The 26939-nt window shown below is 42.4% G+C and overlaps 1 protein-coding gene across 5 annotated transcripts in view; it reads left to right on the top strand.

Annotated features, from left to right (window-relative positions):
• piezo1 (piezo type mechanosensitive ion channel component 1 (Er blood group)) overlaps positions 1-26939 on the top strand; it is a 372144-nt gene that overhangs the window by 93319 nt on the left and 251886 nt on the right. For 4 of the 5 annotated variants that reach the window (XM_078544493.1, XM_078544495.1, XM_078544494.1 and 1 more), the window contains exon 2: positions 1491-1586. The exons of the other annotated variant lie outside the window; for it this stretch is intronic. In XM_078544493.1, coding sequence (XP_078400619.1) covers positions 1491-1586 — 96 coding nt within the window. The remainder of the gene's footprint in view (positions 1-1490; positions 1587-26939) is intronic. 5 annotated transcript variants of the gene reach the window in all.

Genomic DNA, 26939 nt, shown 5'->3' with positions numbered 1-26939 from the left:
CCATCTCTGTAATCTCCTCCAGCCTCACAACTCTCCGGGATAACTGCACTCCTCTAATTCTGGCCTCTTATGCATCCCCAATTTTAATTGACCTATGCCACAAGCTCTGGAATATCCTCCTACACACCAGAATCTTGCTTTCCTCCTTTAAGACACTCCTTAAAACCTACCTCTTTGATCAAGCTTTTGGTCATCTGGCCCAATATCCCCTTATGTGTCTCGGTGTCATACTGAATTTTATAATGCTCCTGTGAATTGCCTTAGGATGTTTCACTGCGTTAAATGCACTATATCACATAAGTTCTTTTCTTAGTGTCGAATTTTGTTAAAGTTTCTGTGAAGCTCCTTGGAACATTTTGCAATGTTTTCGACACTGTATAAATATAATTTGTTATTGGTTTGTAAACTAATTCAGTTTAAAAGTTTTTGGGTTTTGAATTTCCTCTGCAACTTGCACCAATCAAAGTATTTTTGAATCATGTAAAGTATTTTTGGTATTTCTGGTGGCCTTAACAAAGAATTAAAAAGGTTAACTTTTGTGTACAAGGTTTTAAAAGAAGATTTGTATTGTTCTTTTGCATTAATACGGCACCATAGTGATTGTGTTATGGGGCTAATAATCCAGATGCCTGAACAAATAATCCAGAGAGCATGAATTCAAATCCCATTGTGGCTGTTTGAGAATTTTACTTCGATTTTGGGGGGGAAAAAAACTCCTCAAAAATCTGATATCAGCAAGCAACATTTATCTGATTCGTCCCGATTCTGAGATTAGGTTATGTGCAATTATTTTTCCCATTTCCTTTCATAAATAGGATCAGAAAAAAATCTAGTACAACCAAGAGTAACTTATTTTCCACATCCCTCATAGAGGCTACTACTTTTGAACTCTGCACCGGGGCAATAATGCCACGCTGAAATTCTCAAAGAAGCTAATTTACTGTTCTTGAAAAATGCAGGTGACAGTTCAGCTTTAACAAAATTGTGATGTTCAGCAACATGACATAATTAACATTTATATCTTGTTGCTCCATCACTCTTTTGTACAAGGAAGGAGCTGTTTCCTGTTTGATCATTACTGAGGTTAATTTGTGTTTGAAATTATTAAATGACATCAAAGCCTATGAAAGGCTTGATGCAAACCAAATAATGAAGGAAATGAAGCAAGAATATTGTACCTTCGAGTCTTTTATATTAATTGCTTACCAGAGGAGCCAAAATTGTTGATCTCAGTAAATGTTTACTTGTGAAAACTCTGTGGGCCAGAGAAGGAGGGAGCAGAGCTGCTCGGCAATACCATGAAATGGAACTGCTGCCTTCAGTGTCTGTAAACTTTCAACATTATGACTACTGTAATTCAGGGCCAATAATTTAACACGGTAATGAACCATACTTTATTTGCAAAGCCTATTCGATTGGGTGACATGCAGAACTGACAAGTTAAACTATTTGCCTAAGATCTAAAATCTGTATTAATTTTCCCTTCACAGCCTGCCTCTTTCGATACAATGCCTTGTCTCTGATCTACCTATTGTATTTGTTGCTGCTTCCACTGTTCTTTGGACCCAATGAACACACTGTGCGAGGTAAGCTGTAATAGTTCTTTCTTTAATTATATGTTAACATTAATAAGAACTTGAGGATCAGGTAAGTGATTTATTCAATTGGAGTTTAAATGCTTATACTCTAAAGACTGGACTATTCCTGAGAAGAGCAAAGTTGAGTTTTCAAATAATGGGAGGTCGGGTGGGGGGGGCGGTGGCGGGGGAGTGTGGTGTGTGTGGAGCCAAATTTGTTAGTTTCAGAAAATGAGTATGTGGATGGTAAAGTGGGATTAACCACATTGCTTTTGATTCAGGCAGCACACCAACTTTGTGCTGCCTGCTAATTAAAATGGTTGCAACGTACAGTCAGCACCAAGCACATTGTTGAGTGGCTGCAAACCACAGCAGGGAGCCAAAATTGGAAGATGATCGCAGCAGCTAAAGTTAGACTGCAATAATTAAAGCCAGCCTGCACCTTTTAGAGGGAAGGTGTGTTGTGGCTGAAAGTCATTCTACACTTTTTTCAGACAGAAGACAGAAAAATGACACAGCACAGAGAAAGCTGGCTCCAAGGTTTTGTGAAGCTGCACTAGAGGCCTTGGTCAAGAAGGCGCAGAGCACAAGAGCTGTGCTCTAGCCACAGGCTAGGAGGCCCTCCAAACACATGCTCAGAAGGCAGTGGGAACAGGTTGGCAGGGCGGTCAATGCTGGGAGTCAAGCCCCAAGGATCTAGTACAATGCTGCAAGAATTTCAATGACCTCACATGAGTGGCAAGGTGAATGAATGCATCTCAAATGCCATATCCTACCAACTTCACCACTAGCCTCAGACACTGTACAAAACACCACAGCCCCATCGCTCACCTACCAGTAAACTCTGTCACGACTCATGCCTGACATTCATAGCCTCACACACTTAGCACTGCTGCAAGCCTCACATCAACATCTCACAGCTTATACACACTGCCAGCTAGGTAGTCATGACAGCATTTGGCACATCAGCCAAATGCTTGCATGACATTCACTGACACACTCCTCTCTCTCTCTCCTGAAGGACAAGGTGACATGCAAATGGAGGCAGCAGGTGGTAACCAGTGGGGGACAGGCACAGCTGCATGTCTTGGAGAGGAGATGATGCTCGCCATCATTGGAGTAGCTATTATTGAGGCCATGGTCAGCAGCAAGGATGAAATGACGGAAAATGCAAGGATCCTCATATCTATAATCTTTCTTCTCACATTGCACTTGCCCTAATCCCACAGCCTCTTCTGATTTAGAATCATCAGATGGTGTAAACATGCATCTCTTACCCCCATCCACCCCCCAACTTGTCACCACAATCTTTCAGATACACTAAAGACTGAAACTTGGCCAGGCAGTGGTGATAGTGCAAGAAGACAGTGATGATGAAGAAGCACTGATACTAGATCTTCAACTCACATCCATCAACTCAACTGCATGTAATTTAAAGGATAGCTCAGAAGGATAGCCCTGCGCATGGTGACTCACTGGGCATGTGCGCAGGTGCCAGCTCCCTGGAGGGCAAGGTTGCACATGTATTCTGCTGCAGGGGACACAAATGAGTACTTTGGCAACAGAAGAAGCTTGAGGAATATGTACAATGAAATGGTTGGTGCATTGGCAGGCCTGCCAGAAAGTCCAAATTTGTTGTCAAGGAGCTTGGAGGAGCCTGTGCCAAATTTGGTCAGGGTTTTGTGCAGAGCCTCCATGATCTCCCTTGTGCAGCAGTGGATGAAAAACCGGGAGATGTTGCAAATATTGCCAACTCCAGCCTGGAAGGAAACAGCTCATGGCTGCTGTCATGTTCACAGCCCCTAGAAATGTGGCCTTTACGCTGCTCTGAGGCTGCAGTTGAGATTGCAGTGGACGGCAGATTTCAATAAGGAACTTCTTACTGAAGCACAGATGTTTCGCACATTGTTCCTCGCTAAGATTCAGGTAGGAGAATTGCTCCCTGAACACTCTAGGCGGATTTGGCCTCCTCCTCCTGAGAGCATTTCTGCCCCTCCTCAGAGGAGCATATCTTGCTCTATGTCACCTCTGCTCATTCTCTCTGTCATTTCGAGGGGAATGCCTACTACTGCACCCATATCTGGGAGCACCTGGTATATGTAGAAGCCTTGAAGTCAAGACCAAGTCCTTCAGAATCTCCTTGTAGACTTTAGCAACTTTAAAGAACTCTGGAAAGCACCAAACACATGGACAATCATAGCAATAGCAATCAATCAACAATCAGCCTGAAAGTCATTGATAATCCCTTTATATGGTGTTGGCAGTGGCCTCCTTCATGCTGTTGAAGAGGTGTCAGCTGTGGCTCAGTTCATAGCACCCTCTCCTTTGAATCAGAGGGTTGTGGGTTCATGTCCCACTCCCGGAAACCAAGAACTGTGATTGTACTCGAAAGAGTTGCAATCTGTGACTGTTGATAACTCGAAAGAGTTTCATGCTGTTGAACACATATGCTCAGCCCTGTGTGATTGAGAGAGTTTTAGCTGGAGTGTTGAGCTCTAAAATGGCAATATGGTGTCAAATCAGCATTACACGCTGATTGATGTCATGGTCTGCCTATTTCACACTATACGTGCATCCACACCCTCACCAATATGGTATCCAATGTGACTTGCACTGCATATCTGAATTTTGCACTGTCAGAGTTTCTGTTAAGTACATTTGATTATGTTTATTAGTCATTTGATGGCAAAATGAATGCCAGAAACATTAAAACTACATTATAAATGAATAAACAATTTTTTTTTTGCTCAATCTGTTACTTGTGCTGTTTAAGTTTAGGATGGTGGGGTTCAGGTTGCTTGCACTTTGGACAGTATTTTGATTCTGGTATCAAAGAATTGAACTAGTTTGAATTGATTCGCAGTAGAATAAATGTGCCTAGCAATAACAGGTGACAGGTTTATGGAATTAATGAAGTCTCCAATGAACAATAGTCTGCCAAAGTTTTCTTCTAATTTGAGTTTAATTAATTGGCGTGCACAGTAAAGCAAACTACTACCTTCGTTTTATTTTTATTGGATACTTTTAAGTTGGACATAATATTGAAATGGCTGTAAAAGGTGTCGACAGAAGTGAAACAAAAATATTGGAAAAACTCAGCAGTTCTGACAGCATCTGTGGAGAGAAAGACAGAGTTAACGTTTCGAGTCTGTATGATTCATCTAAGATCGTACGGTCATACCGACTTGAAATGTTAACTATGTCTTTCTCTCCACAGATGCTGGCAGACCTGCGTTTTTCCAGCATTTTTTGTTTTTGTGTCAGATTTCCAGCATCCGCAGCATTTTGCCTTTATCTAGACAGATGTTAATATGTAAATATTAAAGTCATCAATTTTTTCAAAATAAATATTTATTTGAATCACTCTTAACCCACTGACACAATGTAGATATGTTGAAAGAGCATGAATGAGTTGAGATTAATGCATGTAGTGCAGTATCTCCTTGAGGTTGTGATTTATATTGGATATTGCTAGGCTGTTGTATATTTGAAAATCCTTTGGTTTATTAAGTCATTAAGATGTATGTTATCATCATTTCAGTCATAATTAATATATCCATTAACTGTCATAGACTTGATTTATGTAGCAGTGTACCTCGCTGGATAATTACCAATGCTTAATGACATGTCAAAGTTTTTGGATCAGAGCCAACTTAAAAATGATTGTAACAAAAACAGAAAATTTTGGAAAAACTCAGCAAAACTCATCTGACGCCTTAACAAGTCGCTGAGTTTTTCCAGCATTTTCTGTTTTTGTTTGAGATTTCCAGCATCTGCAGTATTTTGCTTTTAAAAAAGATTGTTGTGGACGAATTCCTTTTATCTAGTTTGCACAATGAAAATTCTGACAAGGCACCAAAGAGTTGCAGAAGCTTGTGTCGATTTACGACTGTTAAAATTGTAAACTTTGTGGTAGTGCTGAAGTGCCAGATGCAATATCTGTCTGTGAGTTATCCTGTCACGTTCCAGCACTGCCACCAGCAACAGGACCTGACTTTCTCATCTTAGTGCTGTCAAATCACACTATACGTGCATCAACACCCTCACCAATATGGTGTCCAATGTGACTCGCACCACATATCTGAATTTTGCACTGTCAGAGTTTCTGTTAAGTACATTTGATTATGTTTATTAGTCATTTGATGGCAAAATGAATTCCAGAAACATTAAAACTACATTATAAAAGAATAAACAATTTTCTTTTTGCTCAATCTGTTACTTGTGCTGTTTAAGTTTAGGCTGAGAATGCAGAAGTCTTCTATAAACATATAGATAATAGAAAGGCAGGGTCACTGCCTTGACACTCAGTTTTAGCATTAGGCACTCTCAGACCTGATGTAGGACATCTGTATTCACATGGTTAGGCATTCCAGAAAAAGGTCTTATTGACATTCTCTGTTGAGCTGTACTCCCATGTTCTTCCTCCCCAGGTGTAGCTGTATAAATTTTCACATTTCTGAATTCGGACTTCTTTTAGTGTGATTACGACCTTTGTGGTATCACTTTCATCGACACTCTGTTACCGTGTCAAAAGCCTCAATCAAGTTAGTTAAACATGATTTGGCTTTAACAAATCAATGTGAGCTTCCCTTAATCAATACAGATTTGTTTAAGGGACTGTAAATCGGGACTGTTCCGATTTGTTGTTTCGAATAGCTTTTCCACCACCAAGGTTAAACTGACAGGTATGTTGTCCGTGGGCTTATCTTTACTCTTTTTTTGAAATAAGGTATAACATTTGCCCTCTGGCGCCACTCCCTATCTCAGGAAGAACGAGAGATTATAGTCAGTATCTCAGCAATTTCCACCTCTACCGTTCTCAGTATCCTCGGATGCATCCATCTGGACCTGATGACTGATACACTTTAAGTACAGCCAGTTTTTCCTTTATCGATTCTTGCCATTCCAATTCTATAATACCTCCTTTTACACTCTAACTTTGGCAGTATCTTCTTCCTTAGTAAAGGCAGATACAAAGTACTCACTTATTGCCTCAGTCATCCCCTGTGCCTCAATGTGTAGGTTTCCTTTTTGGTCCGTAATTGACCCTGCCTTTTTATTATCTATATGTTTATAGAAGACTTCTGCATTCTCAGTCTAAATTTTCCGGTCCCACCCCCTGCAGGAATTGCCACAGGCGGGGTGAAAATTTGACAACCAGCAAAAGGTCCATTGACTTCGGGTGGGAATTTCCGGTCCTGCAGTGGGCGGGGGGGGGGGGGGGGGGGGGGGGGCGGGGGGAGGGGGACCGGAAATTCCTGCCTCCCTGTATGTTAGTTGCTTGGCTAGTCTTGTATTCTCTCACTGCCCCTCTTATTCCCTTATCAATTCCCATCTGAACTCTTCTTTATTCAGCCTGGTACAGAAATACAGAAAAGCTAGAAGAAATCTTGCTAAAATATAGCAAATAATTCTACAGTTTACATTAGAAGGTATGATTTCCCCAGGAGAGTTTTGGTGCTATCAGACATACAGTGAGCTTGGAAAGATATTCATTAAATGAACAGTGTTATGATCACTGGACTTGATAAGATGGTTATATTTTTAATTGTCTCCTTTAATTCAATGGAGTAGTTTGGAGAGGGGGGATATGAAATCTGCCGGAGACAGGCCCATGTGTCCTGGTTGCCATGGAAAAACTGTGAAAACAGTATTAATCCCATTTCATGGGGGATTCTGCTGAACTTATGGTGAATGAGCAGGAGAGACCCACAGAGTTGGTGAGGTGGCACCAGTAGTGTTGGGAAGTCTCTGGGCTTGGCAGGGATTGTCTAGCTATGAAAATGGAGGAGAGAAAATGGAAACACTAGCTGACCGTTAGCATGCAACAAAGGCTGTCAAGTTGATCAGATTTTAAAACCAGCAACTGCTGACAGGCAGTTGTTGTAGGAGAATGCAGGAGGGTAGTTTCTTTAAATCAAGCCAGATGGTCCCATCAGTATTTTTGCATGGATGACACGTACACTGGCTGGAATTAAATCATTTCAATCAGAACTGTTGCTCTGCCTGTTCCACTTTCTGCAAAATAAAATAACATAGTGATTTGCAGCTGACCTTATCTTACCAGATGTTTTTCCAGTATTCCTTCAAATTGTTTGGAAGGGGCACGGGTGAAAGAACATAAATATCTGGATCAGATCACAAGAGATTGCTATCAGATTAAGCTGCTTGATAACTAGATACTGGATTGTATGAATCTGCTCTGGCACATAAAGGACATGGCACATGGAGGTTCATTTGTGGAAACGACTGCAATCACTGAACCCAAGAAAGTACACAAGGGAAGATTTGAGTTTGTGACATGAAGCAAGAATTTAAACTCCCCATATTTGGGAGTTATTAGAAAAGCCTGGGAAAATCCCATTTCCTGTTCAGTTCTTCGCTGCTGTGGACAAGTTTATGTTTCCAAGAATCCATATCTAAACAGCACTGAGTTCTGAAGTGCATTTTTAAAAATTATTTTTAATTTTGGATGAAACTTGTAACAGCAAAGTACCATTGTGTTCTGAAACTTTTCAGTTATATATGATTATAAATAATACTATAAAGCTAATAAGTGTCTTGCATGACACTTTATCCTACTGTATCACATTGTATCTGCTGAGGCCTCACCCTAGTTTACTTACCTCCATTTCAAAAACCTGTTTTACACCTAACTTCTTTGATAATTTAAACCTTGCAGCCGAATCGTCTCTAGTTTAATGAAATTAGCGACACACAGAAACATACACACACCCAACCTAAGCCTGCTTTAAAGTATCTCACAGTAATATGAGGATAGTTCCTTGACAATTAGAAGCTTAGGCTGTATAAAATCAGTGGTTTATGAATTTAATTTTTAGTCTTTTTAAATTCAGTGTAGTTAATGGCTTGATTTCTGGTGGAAAGTTTCAGGAATTAAATGCACAATTATTAACTCTTGACACTTTCTTACACTTGTCCTGGACCCTGGAGCCTTCCAACTTTTAAAATGCTCATTTTCTTTCATAATGCTTCTGCAAGCATGCAGATAAGCTTTCTGCATGTTGACTATGGGTGTGTGGTAAAAAATCTGCCCCGTGAATTTCCATTATTTGAACCAATTCTGTCAAAAATTCAAAACAGACAAATGAATTAAACCATAAAAATCACCCAGAGGCGATGGCGTAGTGGTATTGCCACTGGACTAGTAATACAGAGACCCAGGGTAATGCTCTGGGGACCCGGGTTCAATGGTAGAATTTGAATTCAATAAAAATATGGATTTGGAATCTAGAAACTGGAAATCTAAAGAGGACCATGAAACCATTGTCGATTGTTGTAAAAACCCAATCTGGTTCACTAATGTCCTTTAGGAAGGAAATCTGCCATCCTTACCTTGTGTGGCCTACATGTGACTCCAGACCCACAGCAATGTGGTTGACTCTTAAATGCCCTCTGAAATGCCCGAGCAAGCCACTCAGTTGTAATAAACTACTACAAAGTCACAAAAAAGGAGTGAAACCAGACAGACCACTCGGCATCGACCTAGGCACTGGAAACAAGAACAGCAATCACAGCCTGCTGCCTGTTGACCCTGCAAAGTCCTCCTTACTAACATCTGAGGGCTAGTCTCACAGACTAGTCAAGCAACAGCCTGACATAGTCATCCTCATGGAATCATACCTTACAGATAACGTCCCAGATTCCACCTTCACCATCCCTGGGTATGTCCTGTCCCGCCGGCAGGACAGACCCTGCCGGTGGGACAGGACATACCCAGCAGAGGTCGTGGCACTGTGGTATACAGCCGGGAGGGAGATGCCCTGGGAGTCCTCAATGTCAAATCTGGACCCCATGAAGTCTCATGGCACCAGGTTAAACATGGGCAAGGAAACCTCCTGCTGATAACCACATACTGCCCTCCCTCAGCTGATGAATCAGTGCTGTGTGGTTCCTCCATGTTGAACATCACTCGGAGGAAGCACTAACAGTGGCAAGGGTGCAGAATGTACTCTGGGTGGGGGACTTCAATGTCCATCCCCAAGAGTGGCTCAGTAGCACCACTACTGACCAAGCTGGCCGAGTCCTAAATGACATAGCTGCTAGACTGGGTCTGCAGAAGGTGGTGAGGGAACCAACAAGAGGGAAAAACATACTTGACCTCATCCTCACCAACCTGCCTGCCGCAGATGCATCTGTCCATGACACTATCGGTAGGAGTGACCACCGCAAAGTCCTTGTGGAGACGAAGTCCCGCCTTCACTTTGAGAATACCCTCCATCGTGTTGTGTGGCACTACCACCATGCTAAATGGGATAGATTTCGAACCGATCTAGCAACTCAAAACTGGGCATCCATGAGGCCTGGGCCATTAGCAGCAGAATTGTATTCAAATACAGTCTGGCCCATTACCATCAAGCCAGGGGGTCAACCCTGGCTCAATGAAGAGTGTCAGAGGGCATGCCAGGAGCAGCACCAGGCACACCTGAAAATGAGATGTCAACCTGGTGAATCTATAAAACAGGACTACTTGTGTGCCAAACAGCATAAGCAGCAAGTGATAGACAGAGCTAAATGATCCCACAACCAACGGATCAGATCTAAGCTTTACAGTCCTGCCACATCCAGTTGTGAATGGTGGTGGACAATTAAACAACTCACTGGAGGAGGAGGCTCCACAAATATCCACATCCTCAGTGATGGATGAGCCCAGCACAGTAGTGTAGAAGATAAGGCGGAAGCATTTGCTACAATCTTCAGCCAGAAGTGCCGAGTGGAAGATCCATCTCGGCCTCCTCCGGAGGTCCCCAGCATCACAGGTGCCAGCCTTTAGCCAATTCGATTCACTCTACATGATATCAAGAAATTGCTGAAGGCACTGGATACTGCAAAGGCTATGGGCTCTGACAATATTCCAGCTATAGTACTAAAGACTTGTGCTCCAGAACTTGCTGCACCCCTAGCCAAGCTGTTCCAGTACAGCTACAACACTGGCATCTACCCGGCTATGTAGAAAATTGCCCAAGTATGTCCTGTACATAAAAAGCAGGACAAACCTGGCCAATTACCGTCCCATCAGTTTATTCTCAATCATCAGTAAAGTAATGGAAGGAGTCGTCAACAGTGCTATCAAGCGGCACTTGCTTAGCAATAAGCTGCTCACTGATGCCCAGTTTGGGTTCTGTCAGGGCCACTCAGCTCCTGACCTCATTACAGCCTTGGTTCAAACATGGACAAAAGAACTGAACTCCAGAGGTGAGGTGAGAGTGACTGCCCTTGACATCAAGGCAGCATTTGACCGAGTGTGGCATCAAGGAGCCGTAGCAAAACTGAAGTCAATGGGAATCAGGGGGAAAACTCTCCACTGGTTGGAGTCATATGTAGCACAAAGGAAGATATTTGTGGTTGTTGGTCAGTCATCTCAGCTCCAGGACATCACTGCAGAAGTTCTTCAGGGTAGTGTCCTCGGCCCAACTATTTTCAGCTGCTTCATCAATGACCTCCCTTCCATGATAAGGTCAGAAGTGGGGATGTTTTCTGATGAGTGCACGATGTTCAGCACCATTCGCAACTCCTCAGATACTGAAGCAGTCCATGTCCAAATGCAGCAAGATCTGGACAATATCTAGGCTTGGGCTGACAAGTGACAAGTAACATTCGCGCCACACAAGTGTCAGGCAATGACCGTCTCCAACAAAACAGAATCCAACCATTGCCCCTTGATGTTCAATGGCATTACCATCACTGAATTCCCCCACTATCAACTTCCTGGGGGTTACCACTGACCAGAAACTGAACTGGATTAGCCATATAAATCCTGTGGCTACAAGAGCAGGTCAGCGACAAGTAACTCATCTCCTGACTTCCCAAAACCTGTCCACCATCTACAAGGCACAAGTCAGGAGTGTGATAGAATACTTCCCACTTGCCTGGATGAGTGCAGCTCACACAACACTCAAGAAGCTGGACACCATCCAGGACAAAGCAGCCCACTTGATTGGCACCACATCCACAAACATTCACTCCCTCCACCACCGACGCACAGTAGCAGCAGTGTGTACCATCTACAAAATGCACTGCAGGAACTCACCCAGGCTCCTTCGACAGCATCTTCCAAACCCATGGCCACTACTATCTGGACGGACAAGGGCAGCAGATAGATGGGAACACCACCTGGAAGTTCCCTCCAAGTCACTTACCATCCTGACTTCGAAATATATCGCTGTTCCTTCACTGTGGCTGGGTCAAAATCCTGGAACTCCCTCCCTAACAGCACTCTGGGTGTACCTACATGACATGGACTGCAGCGGTTCAAGAAGGCAGCTCACCACCACCTTCTCAAGGGCAACTAGGGATGGGCAATAAATGCTGGCCTAGCCACCGAAGCCCATGGCCCGTGAATGAATTTTTAAAAAAAATTCACAACATTCATACAATTCTTCACCAAAACTAACCTTCTTCCCAGTTGTCTTCCTTTACCAGCCATCTTTCCTTACCACTTGCATTCCCATCATCTTCAAGAACAGTAGCTTCGGGCATAAATTTCCTTGAGCATTGGCAGCTTGGCACTTGCCTCAGTGGCCATTCTTCATGTAGGCTTTTTAACAGTTTTTTTCAAGTTGGTTTTGGAGTTTTTCCGAGGGAAGCCATTAAATTCTACGATAGCTTATCCCTTCAATGGATAAGGTGAGTAAACCGGAAGAAATAAATATATTTAATGATTTGCAACCTGGCTCATCAGATATGTTATAAATACTAAGGTAAAAGCAGAAAATTCTGGAAATACTCAGCAGGTCCTGCAGCATCTGTGGAGAGAGAAAGAGTTAACAAGAGTCATCAGAAAGTCTCAGACCTGAAAAGTTAACTGTTTCTCCCCCACAGATGCTGGCAGACCTGCTGAGTATTTCCAGAACTTATTGTTTTTAATTTCATATTTCCAGCACCCGTAGTATTTTGCTTTTGGAATACTCCAGACTGGCGCATTTAAAAATATAATTTGAAGTTTAATCAGTAACACAACTAAGTCAATCAAATGAGTAGTCAAGCTCAGAATAAGCATCTTGTTCAAATTATCATTGATTGTTGTAAAAACAAATCTGGTTCACTAATGTCCTTTAGGGAAGGAAATCTGCCACTCTTACCCGGTCTGGCTTACATGTGACTCCAGACCCACAGCAATGTGGTTGACTCTTGATGGCCCTCTGAAATGGCCTAGCAAGCCACTGAGTTCAAGAGCAATTAGGGATGGCCAACAAATGCTAGCGTTGTTAGTGACACCCACATCCCATGAAAGATTAGTTCAAAATCTTTTCCTACTTCGTGGCATGAGGTAGTAATTGTAAGGTACCGACAGGTCATTTGATGGGTTTTCTGAGTACAGAATGGGCTTTATCTACCTGAAAATATGGAGTTTCCTTTTTTAATATTGTCTCTAAAAATAGACTTTTATAATGAAAAGAAAGAAGGAATACTTCAATTATATATAACACGTTTCACAACAATTGGACATCTCAATGAAGTGCTTTTGAAGTGTAGTCCTTGTTGTAATGTAGGAAACATGGCAGCCAATTTGTGCACAGCAAGCTCCCACAAGCGGCAATGTGGTAATGACCAATGACGTTAAATATTGGCCAGGGCACAGGGGATAACTCTCCCACTCTTCTTCGAAATAGTGCCATGGGACCTTTTACATCGATCCCAGCAGGCAGATTGCACCTCAGTTGACCTTTTATTTTTATAGAACCTGGACGTTAAAGCGTATTAATTTAAAAAGAATGTCACACCTGCAACTTTAATTCCTTCTGCTGAGTGGTGAAATATTCACAGCCCAGACTTGCAAGTTAGTGAAAATTGGCTTATAGGTGCAACAACGTTTAGGCACTGGTTTTACAGAAAGCATTTTCCTTCTGCTACCATAGTTTCCTTTTACGACCTTAATTATGCTTATGCAAAATAAATGATTGTGTAATTTTGGAGACAATGTACGTCACCAGCTTCCCCTCCAGATAGTGTGGTGTTGATCATTATACTGGGTAAGATGCCTCACAACAGCACGATTTCCCTCTTACAGGGTCCTAGAAGGATTATTAGTAAAGTTTGTAGCTTAGACTTCTTTTGCTTCTAGTAAGAGTCTTATTTGGTTGGATTGGCTAATCCTTCCCCCTCAATGGTTTAAAAACCAAGGAAAGGAAATTGTGGATTGGCTTACTTTTGAGTTTTGCAGTGCTGATGTTTATGGCTCCTCGGTAGCCATGGTTTTAATTACAGCTTGGCAAAACTATTCATTGGACCCTTCCCAAGGGGCTAAGTGAAACAATCTGCAACTGAGACACTCATACTGAATTGCTTAATTAGCACTACAGCTGCTCCCATTAATGTGGGCATTTAATAGTTAAACAATATTCTATAATTTTAGTTTTATAAATGGCGTTACAATACAGGTGTAGAATTACAAATTACCACATTGCTGTAGTGATGAATCTTCTTATTAATTAGGGAGGTATATATTGGTCAGTTATTGACACTGAATCCAAACATAATTTGTCATTATAAGTGTATTACAGATAAAATTATCCGTAGGAGCATTATCTATATGTTATGTACAGGGTGATGAGAAGCTATCAGAAAAACTATAAATTTGAGTAAACACTTAACGTCAACTATGATTCTATTTTTATCTGAGCTCTCATACTATTCCACACAATCAGTTCTTATTAATTTTTTCAATGTGGATGTGTTGAACAAGAGTCAACAGCCCTAATTTTGTAAGTAATGTATAACTGGGCACAGGGATGATCCCCTATTGGGCTTTCCTTTGAAAAGGAGTTAAACAATGAACAAAGGCTATTATGATGTTGATTTAAACCACGCAGAGCCCCCATTAAATGTTGTCTGAGAACATGTAGCAGTGTACCTCCAACCATTTAGTAGCTGGGTGTGATGGATTTTATCAACTGCTGTGAAACCTGGAGTTCGCCATGGAAAGATTGTAGTCACCTGCAGAGGCACAAAATCCATACCAAGTTTCTCTTTAGAACTTAGTGCTTTTGATATCTTGGGATCCAACTAACAGGACTCTATCAAGGATGAATTTAATAAGGCTGGGGGATTGGGTTGATAGATCTGGATGGCAGATCACTGGTCATCTTGTCAGAGGACCCAGCCCCTTTAGCAAAGGACAGATGGAACAGCTTCTTCTCAGGATGATTTGCCCAATGCAGGCTCCAACCCCCAATCTCCCAAACAATTGGAGTGGTGGTGGCTAGCAGAGAGGCTCTTGGAGCCACCGCTATCTTAGCCATCTCATAACCCTGCCTGTAGAGGTACAATACCATGCCCATTTATTGTAAGGGTTTTATCTTTTTTATTAAGCTTTGTTTTTGAGACAAGGCTTATCAGATTCCTACATTCATTTAAATGACCTGAGTCAGGTTTGTAAGGCAAATCTGTTGCCGGGACCAAACCCTGAATTAATGAGGAGACACGAGGAGAAAGGCACTCAGACAGACTCGACACCTGAATTCTTTGGTGAAAGACAAATCATGCTCCGTCTTTCTATTCATCCATGTGTTTTCAAGTTTTCTCTTCACTTTTTACCCAATTTGCATATTATCTAAAAAAGTTACAAAACAAAATAAGGGTCGATGTAAGCATTTAAAAAAAAAAATGTACAATGCCAGCACTTTCACAATGCATTACTTACCAAACCACATGGAGCTTCTGTTTGCTGATGATTCCCCCACTCCTGGCCTACATACAGGAGGCAATGCAGCTCATTGTAAACTCTTTCTCTGAGGCAGTAGTCATCGCATTAGCCTAAATAAAACAAGTGCTGCATCAACCAGAGCCCAAAGGAAATTATAATCTAAGCAGCAACCTCATTGCAGCAGAACAGTTTACCTCTCTAGGTAGCATTTTCTTAAATGATGCCACTGTCAACAAGGACATAGAGTCATCTGTCCAAAACCAACAGCTCCTTTGGCCATCTCTTGAAGTGCTTAGCATCACCATCTGCTTGTATGGGTCAGAATCATGGGTTGTGTACAGAAAACAAATGCGACTGCTGGAGCGCTTCCATCAACACTGTCTTCGATCCATTAAGAACATCTGATGGCAGGACTACATGATAAAGAATCAGTCCTCAACAAAGCCAATCTGCCCAGCGTTGAATGCATTCTCTTACACTAATTGTGTTGGGCAGGATATGTGTCATACATGGAGGATTCTAGAATGCCAAATGCAGTGCTTTATGGTGACCTGTGCTCTGGTAAGCAAATGCTTCAAAGAACAGCTGAAAAGACAGTTCTCTCTGGCTGCCATTGACCAATAGGTGTGGGGACAGGAGGCTGCCAACAAAGACAGCTGGCGCACAACAATCAGGAAAGTAACCTACTAGTTTGAAACAAAGCAACGCGAGGATGCTGAAGAAAGGTATGGACAATGGAGGGAGTCTGTTTTTACCAGAGCCTCTCCAAACCAGATGTTCCTGTACCCCAACTACTCAAGAGCCTACAGAGCAAGAATCATCAACGATCTTGCCAACTATGACAGAGCCTAGCCTTCCCATGATATTCGTCTGTAAAGAATCTGCCATCATCATCATCATCATCAATTACAATACCAGTTGGCCTAAACAGACAAACTATGTTCACTGATACTCATCACTGTAGAAAACAAAATTAAACATATTTATTATTTCAGCTTGTAACTGTACATCCACAAAGGAAGTTTTATTACAAGATGGTACATTACAGCTTTTGAAAGCAGAATGAATCAGTTAACCATGCTTATGGGCTGAAGTAGGTGTGACATCAGTTAACTCATTCTTTAATAAACTATTTTCAAATATTGTTATGTTTTCAGCCTTTGCTTTAAAATCTGTCATATAATGGTTATCCTTTAATTTTATGAGACTTAGGGCAGGATTTTCCGCATCCGCCCACCGCCGGGATCTTCCTATTCCGCCGCAAGTCAATGGACTCCTGGCTCAGGCGCCGCTTCACCTGCGGTGGGTCCTGCCCACAACAGGGCCAGAAAATCCCAACCTTAGTCACAACACTTGTATAACTAATTTTCTAGGTATTATTCTCCTCTAATTAGCATGTCCTCCCCTTTTTTCCTGTGCGCGCTCTCCCCTTTTCAGTATTAGATATTGACTGAACTTGCTTGTGGATAGCTCCATGGTTGCTGGTAACTGTAGAGAAATTTTGGTTGAAAGGCTACAATCATTTTTATCTTCTTTATGTAATAATTCCTTGGCCTGAGAAATCTCCTTAATTACAAAAAATGTGAGGAAAGGAAACCGCCTTTTGGCTCTGGGAATGATGGGTGAACTTCAGCCAGCTAATTGAAGGATACGGGATTTTTTTTCCTCAGGGCAAAATCCTGCTGAACCTTTGGTGGCATGGGATTTTACTCTAATGTGGCTTTGCCTACCCCAGCCAATTTCCCCAACGTCAGCCGCATTTTAATAATTAGGATGGGCTCCTGGTAGCCATCCCCATCTGTGCTGGAGAGCTCCTCTTGGGAGCTCGGGTGACTACTGCAGGAACATATGGCCAGCTGCCCCAAGTGAAGAAAGGGCACTGCGGTTTAAAAATCCTATGCTGCAGTTCTTCAGTTCTGCCAGCCCCACGTTCTAATTCATTCCGTATCACTACCTAAACTCAACTGTGTATTAGAACATCCAACCCCGCCCCATCGAACATAGGGTCTCTTACAATGAATTATGCAACCTTTGTGTTATTCAATGAAGTATATTCATCTGTCATTGCACAAAGGATAATGGTTACATACAATTTGTGTAATTGACCACCAGAGCTCGAAGCAGCTCTATCAAAGTCCTTGAAGGGAATTTTAACTTGTGGATTATAACATAAAGCCAATTTTATCAGAGCAACCACCTGTTAAATGTGGCTCAATTTTCCTCCTTGTTCAAGTCAACAGGAAGTATAATGTGCAGCTGATCAGATATCATCTGTTTTACATCTTCGCTGGAAGTGAAAATGTTCCCCTGGATCCAAGGTTCATTGCAAAAGCATGTATTATAAGGATGTGTTGAAGGTAGTGCTGTCATACTTCACTTAGGCAAGGCCAGTTTAAGCTGTGTCATCCAGATACATTGTCCACATCCATGTGAGTGATTCAATAATCAGGGGCTTTCTGTGAATGGCTACCGATTCTACCTCCATAGAAGCAAAATACTGCAGCTGCTGGAAATCTGAAATAAATACAAATGCTGGAAATAATTAGCACGACTGGCAGCATCTGTGGTGAGAGAAACAGTTGGCCTGAATCCTGACCAAAGGCCATCGACCTGAAATATTAACTCTGTTTGTGTCTCCATAGATGCTGCCAGATCTATTCTACCTCCACCTTTGCAAAGTCTTCCATTTACTGTAGCAGTCTAGCCACCCACTAACAAAACTTGCCTGTTGATGGAAAATTTTGTTCTACTTTTTATATTTCACATAATGATTTCATTTTGAGACCCTAACGTTATTTTCTGGGCAAAAAAACTGCAGGAAACCTGCTTCAAGCTCCTTTACTATTGCTGCTTTGTAACTAGCTGCCAGGAATGTTTGAGATTGGTCTAGGTTAATGTGACTTGTACATTTATTTTTCACCTGTCTAATTTGAAGCAAACTGCCTTTCCTCTACTTCTTTCTTGTAAGTCCTGCATTATGTATAAGTAAGTTGTAATTATATATTTATTTAAAATGCAATCACAGAATTGTTATAGTGCAGAAGGAGGCTGTTCAGCCCATCGTGTATGCACCAGCTCTCCAAATGAGCTCTTCACTTGATGCCATTCTCCTGCCTTCTCCCTGTAATCCTGCATTTTCTTCCTTTTCAGATAATAGTCTAATTCCCTTTTGAATGCTTCAGTTGAACCTGCCTCCACCACAATCTCAGGCAGTGCATTCCAGACCTTAACCACTCTTTGTGTGAATAAGTTTTTCCTCGTGTCACTTTTTCTTCTTTGATCAATTACTTTAAATCTGTCATTCTCGATCCTTTCACAAATAGTAACAGTTTCTCCCTGTCTACTCCATCAAGACCCCTCATGATTTTGAATACCTCTATCAAATCTCAGCCTTCTCTTCTCCAAGGAAAACAGTCCTAACTTCTCCAATCTACCTTCATAACTGAAGTTCCTCAACCCTTCTCGTGAATCTTTTCAGCACTGTCTTCAATGCCTTCCCATCCTTTCTAAAGTGTGGCATCCATAACTAGACGTAGTACTCAAGTTGAGGCCAAACTAGTACCTTATACAAGTTCAACATGTCCTCCTTGCTCTGTACGCTATGCCCCTATTAATAAAGCCTAGGATGTTTTATTTAATCACTCTCTCAATCTCTCCTTCAACTTTTCATGAGTTATGCACATATACACCCAGGTCCCTCTGCTCCTGCGCCTCCTTTAGAACTGTGCCCTTTATTTTACGTTGTTTCTCCGTGTTCTTCCTACCAAAATGAAGCACTTTACATTTCTCCGCATTGAACTTCATCTGCCACCTGTCCGGCCATTCCACCAATTTGTCTATGTCCTTTTGAAGTTCTATTGTAGAACCTCACAGTTCACAATGCTTCCAAGTTTCATATCATCTGTAAATTTTGAAATTGAACCCTGTAAGTCTAGGTCATTAATATATATATATAAGGAAAAGCAAGGGTCCTAACACTGACCACTGGGAAATGCCACTACAAACCTTCCTCCAGCTTGAAAAACATCCATGGACCACTAATCTCTGTTTCCTGTCACTCAGCCAATTCCAGATCCATGTTGCTACTGTCCCTTTTATTCCATGAACTCTGCTCACAAGTCTGTTGTGTGGCACTGTATCAAGTGCCTTTTGGAAGTCCATGTATACCACATCACCTGTGTTGCCTTCATCAACCCTCTCTGTTACCTCTTCAAAAAACTTTAGCAAGTTAGTTAAACACAATTTTCCCTTAAAATAAAAATCCATGCTGGCTTTCCTTACTGACCCTGAATCCACATGATTATTAATTTTTGTCCCAAATTATTGTTTCTAGAAGTTTCTCCGCCACTGAAGTTAAACTGACTGGCCTGTAGTTGCTGGGCTTATCTTTACACCCTTTCCTGAACAAGAGAATAATGTTTGCAATTCTCCAGTCCTCTGTCACCAACCCCGAGTCTAGAGAAGACTGAAACATTATGATCAATGCCTTTGCAATTTCCATTCTCACTTCCCCCAGTATCCTTGGATGCATCTCATCCGATCCTGATGTCTTAATCAACTTTAAGTACTGACAGCCTATCCAATACCACCTCTTTATCAATTTTAAACCCTTCTAGTGTCTTAATTACCTCCTCTTTCACCATGGCCTGGGCAGCATCATCTTCCTTGGTAAAGACAGATGCTAAGTTTTCATTTGATACCTCAGCCATGCCACCTGCCTCCATGCATTAATCCCTTTTTTGGTCCCTAATTGGCCCTACTTCTCCTTTTCCATAGTCAGCCTAAACCTTATGATACAATGATCACTGTCCCCTACATATTCTCCTACTGACACTTGATCCACTTGTCCGCTGTAGGAACTCTTGCCCCTATCTGCCCTTTACACTGCTATCATCCCAATCTATAGTCAGATAATTAAAGTCCCCCATTATAACTACCATACAATTTTTGCATCTCTCTTTAATTTCCTTGCAAATTTGTTCCTCTACACCCTTCCCAGGGTGGTAATTGGTTGTCTGTGTTCCTTTGCTCTAGCCAAATAAATTCTGTCCCTGATCGCTCTGGGACAACCTCTTTCTCCAGCACTGCAATGCTCTCCTTAATCAAAAACACCACCCTCCCTCTTTTTTCCCTTTCCTGTCTTTCCTGAACACCTTGTATCCAAGAATGTTTAGCACCCAATCCTTTCCTTCTTTAAGCCAGGTCTCTGTTATAGCCATAACATTATATTTCCACACAGCAATCTGGGCCTCTAACTCACCAATTTTATTTGCCACATTCTGTGCATTCACACATGTGCACCGTAACCCAGATTTAGATTTTATTACTTTCTCCCCTACTCTGACCCCCACCTATTAACTTGCTATTCCTTGTTCTAGTGCTAAAAAATTTTCCCGGTATTCTGTGCACCTTGGTATTCTTCTCTGATATTATCTCCTGGTTCCCACACCCCTGCCAAATTAGTTTAAACCCTCCCCAATTGCACTAGCAAAATGGACCATAAGAAACTCAGTCCTGGCTCTCTTTAGGTGCAACCTGTCCAGCCTGAACAGGTCTCATCTCCCCTAGAGCAGGTCCCAATGTCCTAAGAATATAAAGCCTTCCATCCAACACGATCTTTCCAGCCAGGCATTCATCTACTTTATTCCTATGTGCTCTTGCGTGTGGTGCTGGGAGTAATCCGGAGGTTACTACATTTGAGGTCCTGCTTGTTAATTTCCTGCCTAGCTCCCTAAATTCTAACTACATGACCACATCCCTCTTTCTACCTACATTGTGCATACCAATGTGGACCATGACTGCTGGCTGTTCACTCTCCCGTCAGGGTGTTAAAGGAATGACATGAAATCTAGAGCCAAATGTGATCCGTATCTGTTACATGGTTTTCATGATTCTCAAAGGAGCTGTGAATGTATTGGGGTTGAATATAGCTTCTGGGAAGCGGAAAGGATGGGACAGAAACCCCGTGGAAGTCTTCACCAGAGGTCTGGCTGGCTTAAAGGAAAGACCTAAGTAAAGAAATAAGAAACTTGCATTTATATAGTGCCTTTCATGACCTTGGAACATTCCAAAGCATTTTAGAGCTGATGAACTATGTTTATTTGAAATGTGGCCACCAGAATAATGTTATAAACATGGCAGTCAATTTATGCACAGCACGATCCAACAAACAACAATTGATTAAAATACCAGATCACCTATATTTAGGTGTTGCTTGATTGAAAACTTTTGACCAGGAGACCAGATAAAACTCCCCTACTCTTCTTTGAATAGCGCATTGGATTCCTTTACGTCACCTGACAGAACAGATAGGGCTTCGGTTTAATGTCTCATCCTAAAGAAAGCTCCTCTGATGGGGCAGCACTCCCTCAACAATAGTAGAAAAGAATTAAAATATAAACCAGGAAAGCTTGGCCTCTCCTGAGTTATGGTTGTGGCAGTGGAACCAAGTTTCTCAGGATTCTATTCCCAGCATAGACAGATCCTTCACAAAAGGAATGGAAAAGAGTTGAGATGGGATGCAAAGTGTATTGGTGGATTAAATACTATCTTCTCTTCATTGGTATTAGTAATAAAGTTATATTTTATTTATGTAGTAACATTTTCAAGTTTATCTTGATTTTATTTACTTAGCTCCTTCCATCTGCCCATCTTTTTCTATCCTGACAGCATTTACTTTCTGCAAGAGTATGGATCCATGGAGACTAATTGACCTGTGGGCCCTTGTCTAAGTGATATAAGAGTTCTCTTCTATGTGAGCCTGGATAGTGAGTGTTGACAGGTTATATTTCTGAATGGGAGCAGGAAGCAGCAACTGATGTACCTGATCCAGCCAACAAGCCTGTAATGGCTGATGAATAATGACCAAACATGGAAGCCTTGCCTGTATTATGTTCTTCCTCCTTCCTAATGCGTAGGTGGCCAATTGCAGGATCCCAACTGTTACCCCAACTAATTCAACCCAGATGACAATCAAGCCTGGAACTTTCTGGTCAGTGTGTCCCAGCTACTCACTGACTTAACTAACACCAGAGGATGCCACAGTGTTTGCATTTGTTCACTTTAAGATTTGTGGCAAGAGCTACCAGCTGACCGTAGAGATCTATTCAAGATACTTGTATATCATTAATGCAGATTTAAAGAAAAAACTTGAATTGGTTTTGTGCATTCTCATATATCTCAGGACATTCCAAAAACACTTTGCACACAACAAATTGGTTGCTGCTATTATGTAGGAAAACAGTGAAGCATTTGCAAATGTCAGTATCGCACATTGAGCAATGTGATGAATGACCACTTAATCTGTGGTGGTGTTGGTTAAAGTGAGAATGTCAGCTGGGTCACTGGGTGAACTTCCAAGCTTTGAGTAGTGTTGTGGGATATTAGGATCAGTGCACAGGAGGACATATGGCCCATCACACTTTTTTTCCAGTGCTAGCCCTTCTGCTGGAGTTGTTTGCTCTCATCTCCTTAATCTTCTATTTCCGCATTGCCATTTATATTCTTCCTTATCAGTGTGACTGATCCAATTTTTTTTTAAAATGGCAACCTGACACTGTTGTGTCATAATGCTGGATGGTCTGTCAGAATGGTTTGCCAGTAACTAGATCAGGACTTTTTTTTTATTCATTCATGGGATGGGAGCTTCGCTGGCTGGGCCAGCATTTATTGCCCAACCCTAGTTGCCCTTGAGAAGATGTTGGTGAGCTGCCTTTTTGAATGGCTGCAGTCCATGTTGTGCAGGTACACCCAGAGTGCTGTTAGGGAGGGAGTTCCAGGATTTTGATCCAGCGACAGTGAAGGAACGGCGATATCTTTCCAAGTCAGGATGGTGAGTGACTTGGAGTGGAACTTCCAGGTGGTGGTGTTTCCATGTGTCTGCTGCCCTTGTCCTTCTAGATGGGTTTGGAAGGTGCTGTCTATGGAGCCTTGGTGAATTCCTGCAGTGCATCTTGTAGGTGGTACACACTGCTGCTACTGTGCGTCGGTGGTGGAGGGAGTGAATGTTTGTGGATGTGGTGCCAATCAAGTGGGCTGCTTTGTCCTGGATGGTGTCAAGCTTCTTGAGTGTTGTGCGAGCTGTGCTCATCCAAGCAAGTGGAGAGTATTCCATCACACTCCTGACTTGTACCTTGTAGATGATGAACAGGCTTTGGGGAATCAGGAGGTGAGTTACTCGTCACATGATTCCTAGCCTCTGACCTGCTCTTGTGGCCACAGTATTTATGTGGCTAGTCCTGTTCAGTTTCTGGTCAATGGTAACCCCCAGGATGTTAATAGTGGGGGATTCAGTGATGGTAATGCCATTGAACATCCAGGGGCTATGATTAGATTCTCTTCTGCTGGAGATGGTAATTGCCTGGCACTTGTATGGCATGAATGTTACTTGCCACTTGTCAGCCCTGCATAATGTCCAGGTCTTGCTGCGTTTGGACATGGACTGCTTCAGTATCTAAAGAGTTGCAAATGGTGTTGAACATTGTGCAATCACTAACAAACATCCCCACTTCTGACCTTATGATGGAAGGAAGGTCATTGATGAAGCAGCTGAAGATGGTTGGGCCAAGGACACTACCCTGAAGAACTCCTGCAGTGATGTTCTGGAGCTGAGGTGACTGACCTCCAACAACCACAACCATCTTCCGTTGGGCGAGGTATGGCTCCAGCCAGCAGAAAGTTCTTCCCCTGACTCCCATTGACCCCAGTTTGCCAGGGCTCCTTGATGCCACATTCAGTCAAATACGGCCTTGATGTCAAGGGCAAGGGCAGTCACTCTCACCTTACCTTGGGAGTTCAGCTCTTTTGTCCATGTTTGAACCAAGGCTGTAATGAGGTCAGGAGCGGAGTAGCCCTGGTAGAACCCAAACTGGTGTCAGTGAGCAGGTTATTGCTAAACAAAATGATAAAGGGGTGTTAATGATAGTGGTACTAGCTAAAGGAGGTGCTGATGGTGGTATTAAGGTCAGAAACCAGAATGTGATAATAGCAGGACAAGGGTAAGCACTCTGGAAAGAACAACATGAACAACATGAACAAGTGACAGATGGCCCTTGTGGGGGTGGAGTGAGGGGAGGGGACGGTACCACTATCATTAACATCCCTTTGTCCTTTTGTCCATGACATCTCTGGTAATCTCTCCTTTGCCTCCACCTATCACTGGCCTTCTATCCAGCTTCACCTGCTCCACCCTCCTTAAACAGTATAAATTTCATCACATTTTTACTTCTCTTTAGTTCTGAAGAAGTCATATGGGCTCGAAACGTTAACACTTTTTTTTCTCTCCACAGATGCTGTTAGACCTGCTGAGTTTTTCCAGCATTTTCTGTTTTTGTTTCCGATTTCCAGCATCCGCAGTATTTTGCTTTTACCCACCTACCATCTTTCCCTCATCTATACATTCTCAAATTTCCTCAAAAGAAAATTCAAGCATGGTCTGTCCCTTTATAAATCCCCACTTGCTGTTCCTGACCAAATCCATGCCTTTATGTGTGCAGTAGTTTCATCCCATATTGTGTATTTTTGAAAGTTCCTGAGCAGCACTACTGGTGTGAGATGATTGTAAAATCAGACTGGCATAGCCTCGTGTGTCTGAAGTGCAACAGGCTGCATTTCGCAGGGAAGAAATTTGGGCCTTTGGTGGAAACTGTGAAGACAATGATTGGAAGCCTCACCAGAGTTATGAGGTTCATGTAGCAAGGGGATAGATTTTGATCTTTGGGTGCGAATGAGTGGGCTGGTCAGCTGCTGGTGAGTGGCTCCAGTAATTTTGAGATTCTGGTCTCTTTTGCAGATTCAACTTGGCACATTCAGCACAGGGAAATGAGGGTGACGGTGGCGGGGGGAGGGGGGAGGGGGTGGGGGGTGGGGGGGGAGGCGCGGGGGGGGGGGGGGGGTGGTGGTGAGGTGTGCTTTAGACTCCTGACGGTCCACTTCCCTTAGAATGGCGCCAGCAGCACTGCTGGTATTACTGAGGCCACATTTTGAAGCTGTTTCAGTCCTGCCAGATAAAACAACTCTCTTGCTGGATTTTGTGTGATTTTGCCCAGTTCTTTCTTTCAGTACTGAGTCGGACCATATAAAGAGTTGCATTAAATATCCTTTCCACTAATCTACTTGGACTTTTAAAATGAAGTAACTGTTGTGAAACTTGATCGCAAGCTTCCATGCCTTTTCCTTTTGTTTAACATTGGCTATTCCTTCTATGTCCAGTTGCTGGATACAACAAACAAGACGATGAGTGACCTGCGTAAGAGCAGCCTGCATGGTTTCAATGAGTGTGAAGCCAACCGACATGGGTCTTTTGAGGTGAAGCCCCCAACCTGCCACCAACAGACTTCTGTAGGTTTATCCTATAGTATCAGTAATGACTGTCATATGGGGCTCATCGGAGAAACTGTGCACTGTTCAGTCCCTTTATCCTCAGGTCCTTCCTTGCAGGTAACCAGGAAGTTGCAGCATTCTCCAGGAAATGCTATACTTGTGAAAATTGATGACACAATGCTGCAGGTGTACTGCCGCACATTCCCAACACCATTGCAGGGTGTTCTTTCAAAAGTTGGCATGAAATCTTTCTTTCTTACTTTTCTGAAGGCAGACCCTAATCCCAGCTCCATATGGCAAAGGTACGGCCTAAGCTGAAGCCTGAACAGCTGCTTACTATTCCTTTGGCTGCCGTTGCCAATTGCTCCTCCTCATCAGGCACAGTGTGTGATGTAACTTATTGTTATATGTGCGGTTCTTGGCCAGTCAACCAATCAGTTGGACAACCTCCATCAGTGCCTTTGTGGGTGTGCTGTAAGCGGCATGTGTTTTGGTTCTGAAGACAGTGCACACCTTTCAGCCATTAAGTGTGATGATGCCAGCGATTTTTCTGTCCCACTAAAACGTATCCTTTCAGCAATAAAAATGCATGCTTTAAAAGAAGGATAGGGTTTCTTCTAAGGATGTTGCAGTTCACAAGTGACGTATGCCATCCCCAATAAAAATGTATACGGAGGAGGCTACCCTTGCATTGGCCTTCCTTGTGATGCCTGAAAACCTCTCTTTGCACCCAGTTACAAAAAATCTAGATGACTACATTTACTTGGTAAGCTGCTTTAGTCCATCATGTTGTACCTCAGTTTTAATAGGGTAGTGTTCTTTCTCTTAAGAAGGCTCCTGCAGCATGACCTTCAGGTTGTCATTGTGTAAAAAGGGATAGTTTTCACTGCATTTTCTCTTGGTAAGAATATTTTTATTTGCACCGAAAATCAGCGAACCCTTTAATGGCAAGCAACATTCTTTTAAGAGCTGCTGCCTGTTTGGACTTCCTGACCCTAAGCCAGCTGTGGTCCTGCCTAGGTTCCTTGCCCATGCCTTTCCTACTCAGGAAGTCTACTCAGCAAAGAGGAAGGGTGACTGGCTTTACCCAACTTGAGCAGTCCAGATGCCATGTAGTCCCAATTAACTAGGTGTTCAAATTTTGGGCTAAAGGATTTTTCTATTTTAATAAAAAAAAGTCTCATTTTGATGTAGAAATTTTACCGCTGTTGTCAAACATTGCACAACCCCTGGACGCTTGAAAAGAGCACATGACTATTATTACAATGAAAGAAAAAGTTCGAGTAAGTCTCCTACCAGAACTCCACAGGTTACAAACATTGAGAAGCTCCAAGAGTTTTGTAGCCTCGAGTATGGGCTGTACAGAATGTTTGGAA

Source organism: Cetorhinus maximus, chromosome 6 (assembly GCF_964194155.1).
Source record: "Cetorhinus maximus chromosome 6, sCetMax3.hap1.1, whole genome shotgun sequence".
NCBI classification, from domain to species: domain Eukaryota; kingdom Metazoa; phylum Chordata; class Chondrichthyes; order Lamniformes; family Cetorhinidae; genus Cetorhinus; species Cetorhinus maximus.
The sequence above is the reverse complement of the archived record's forward strand: the minus strand, read 5'-3'. Positions and strand labels throughout refer to the sequence as shown.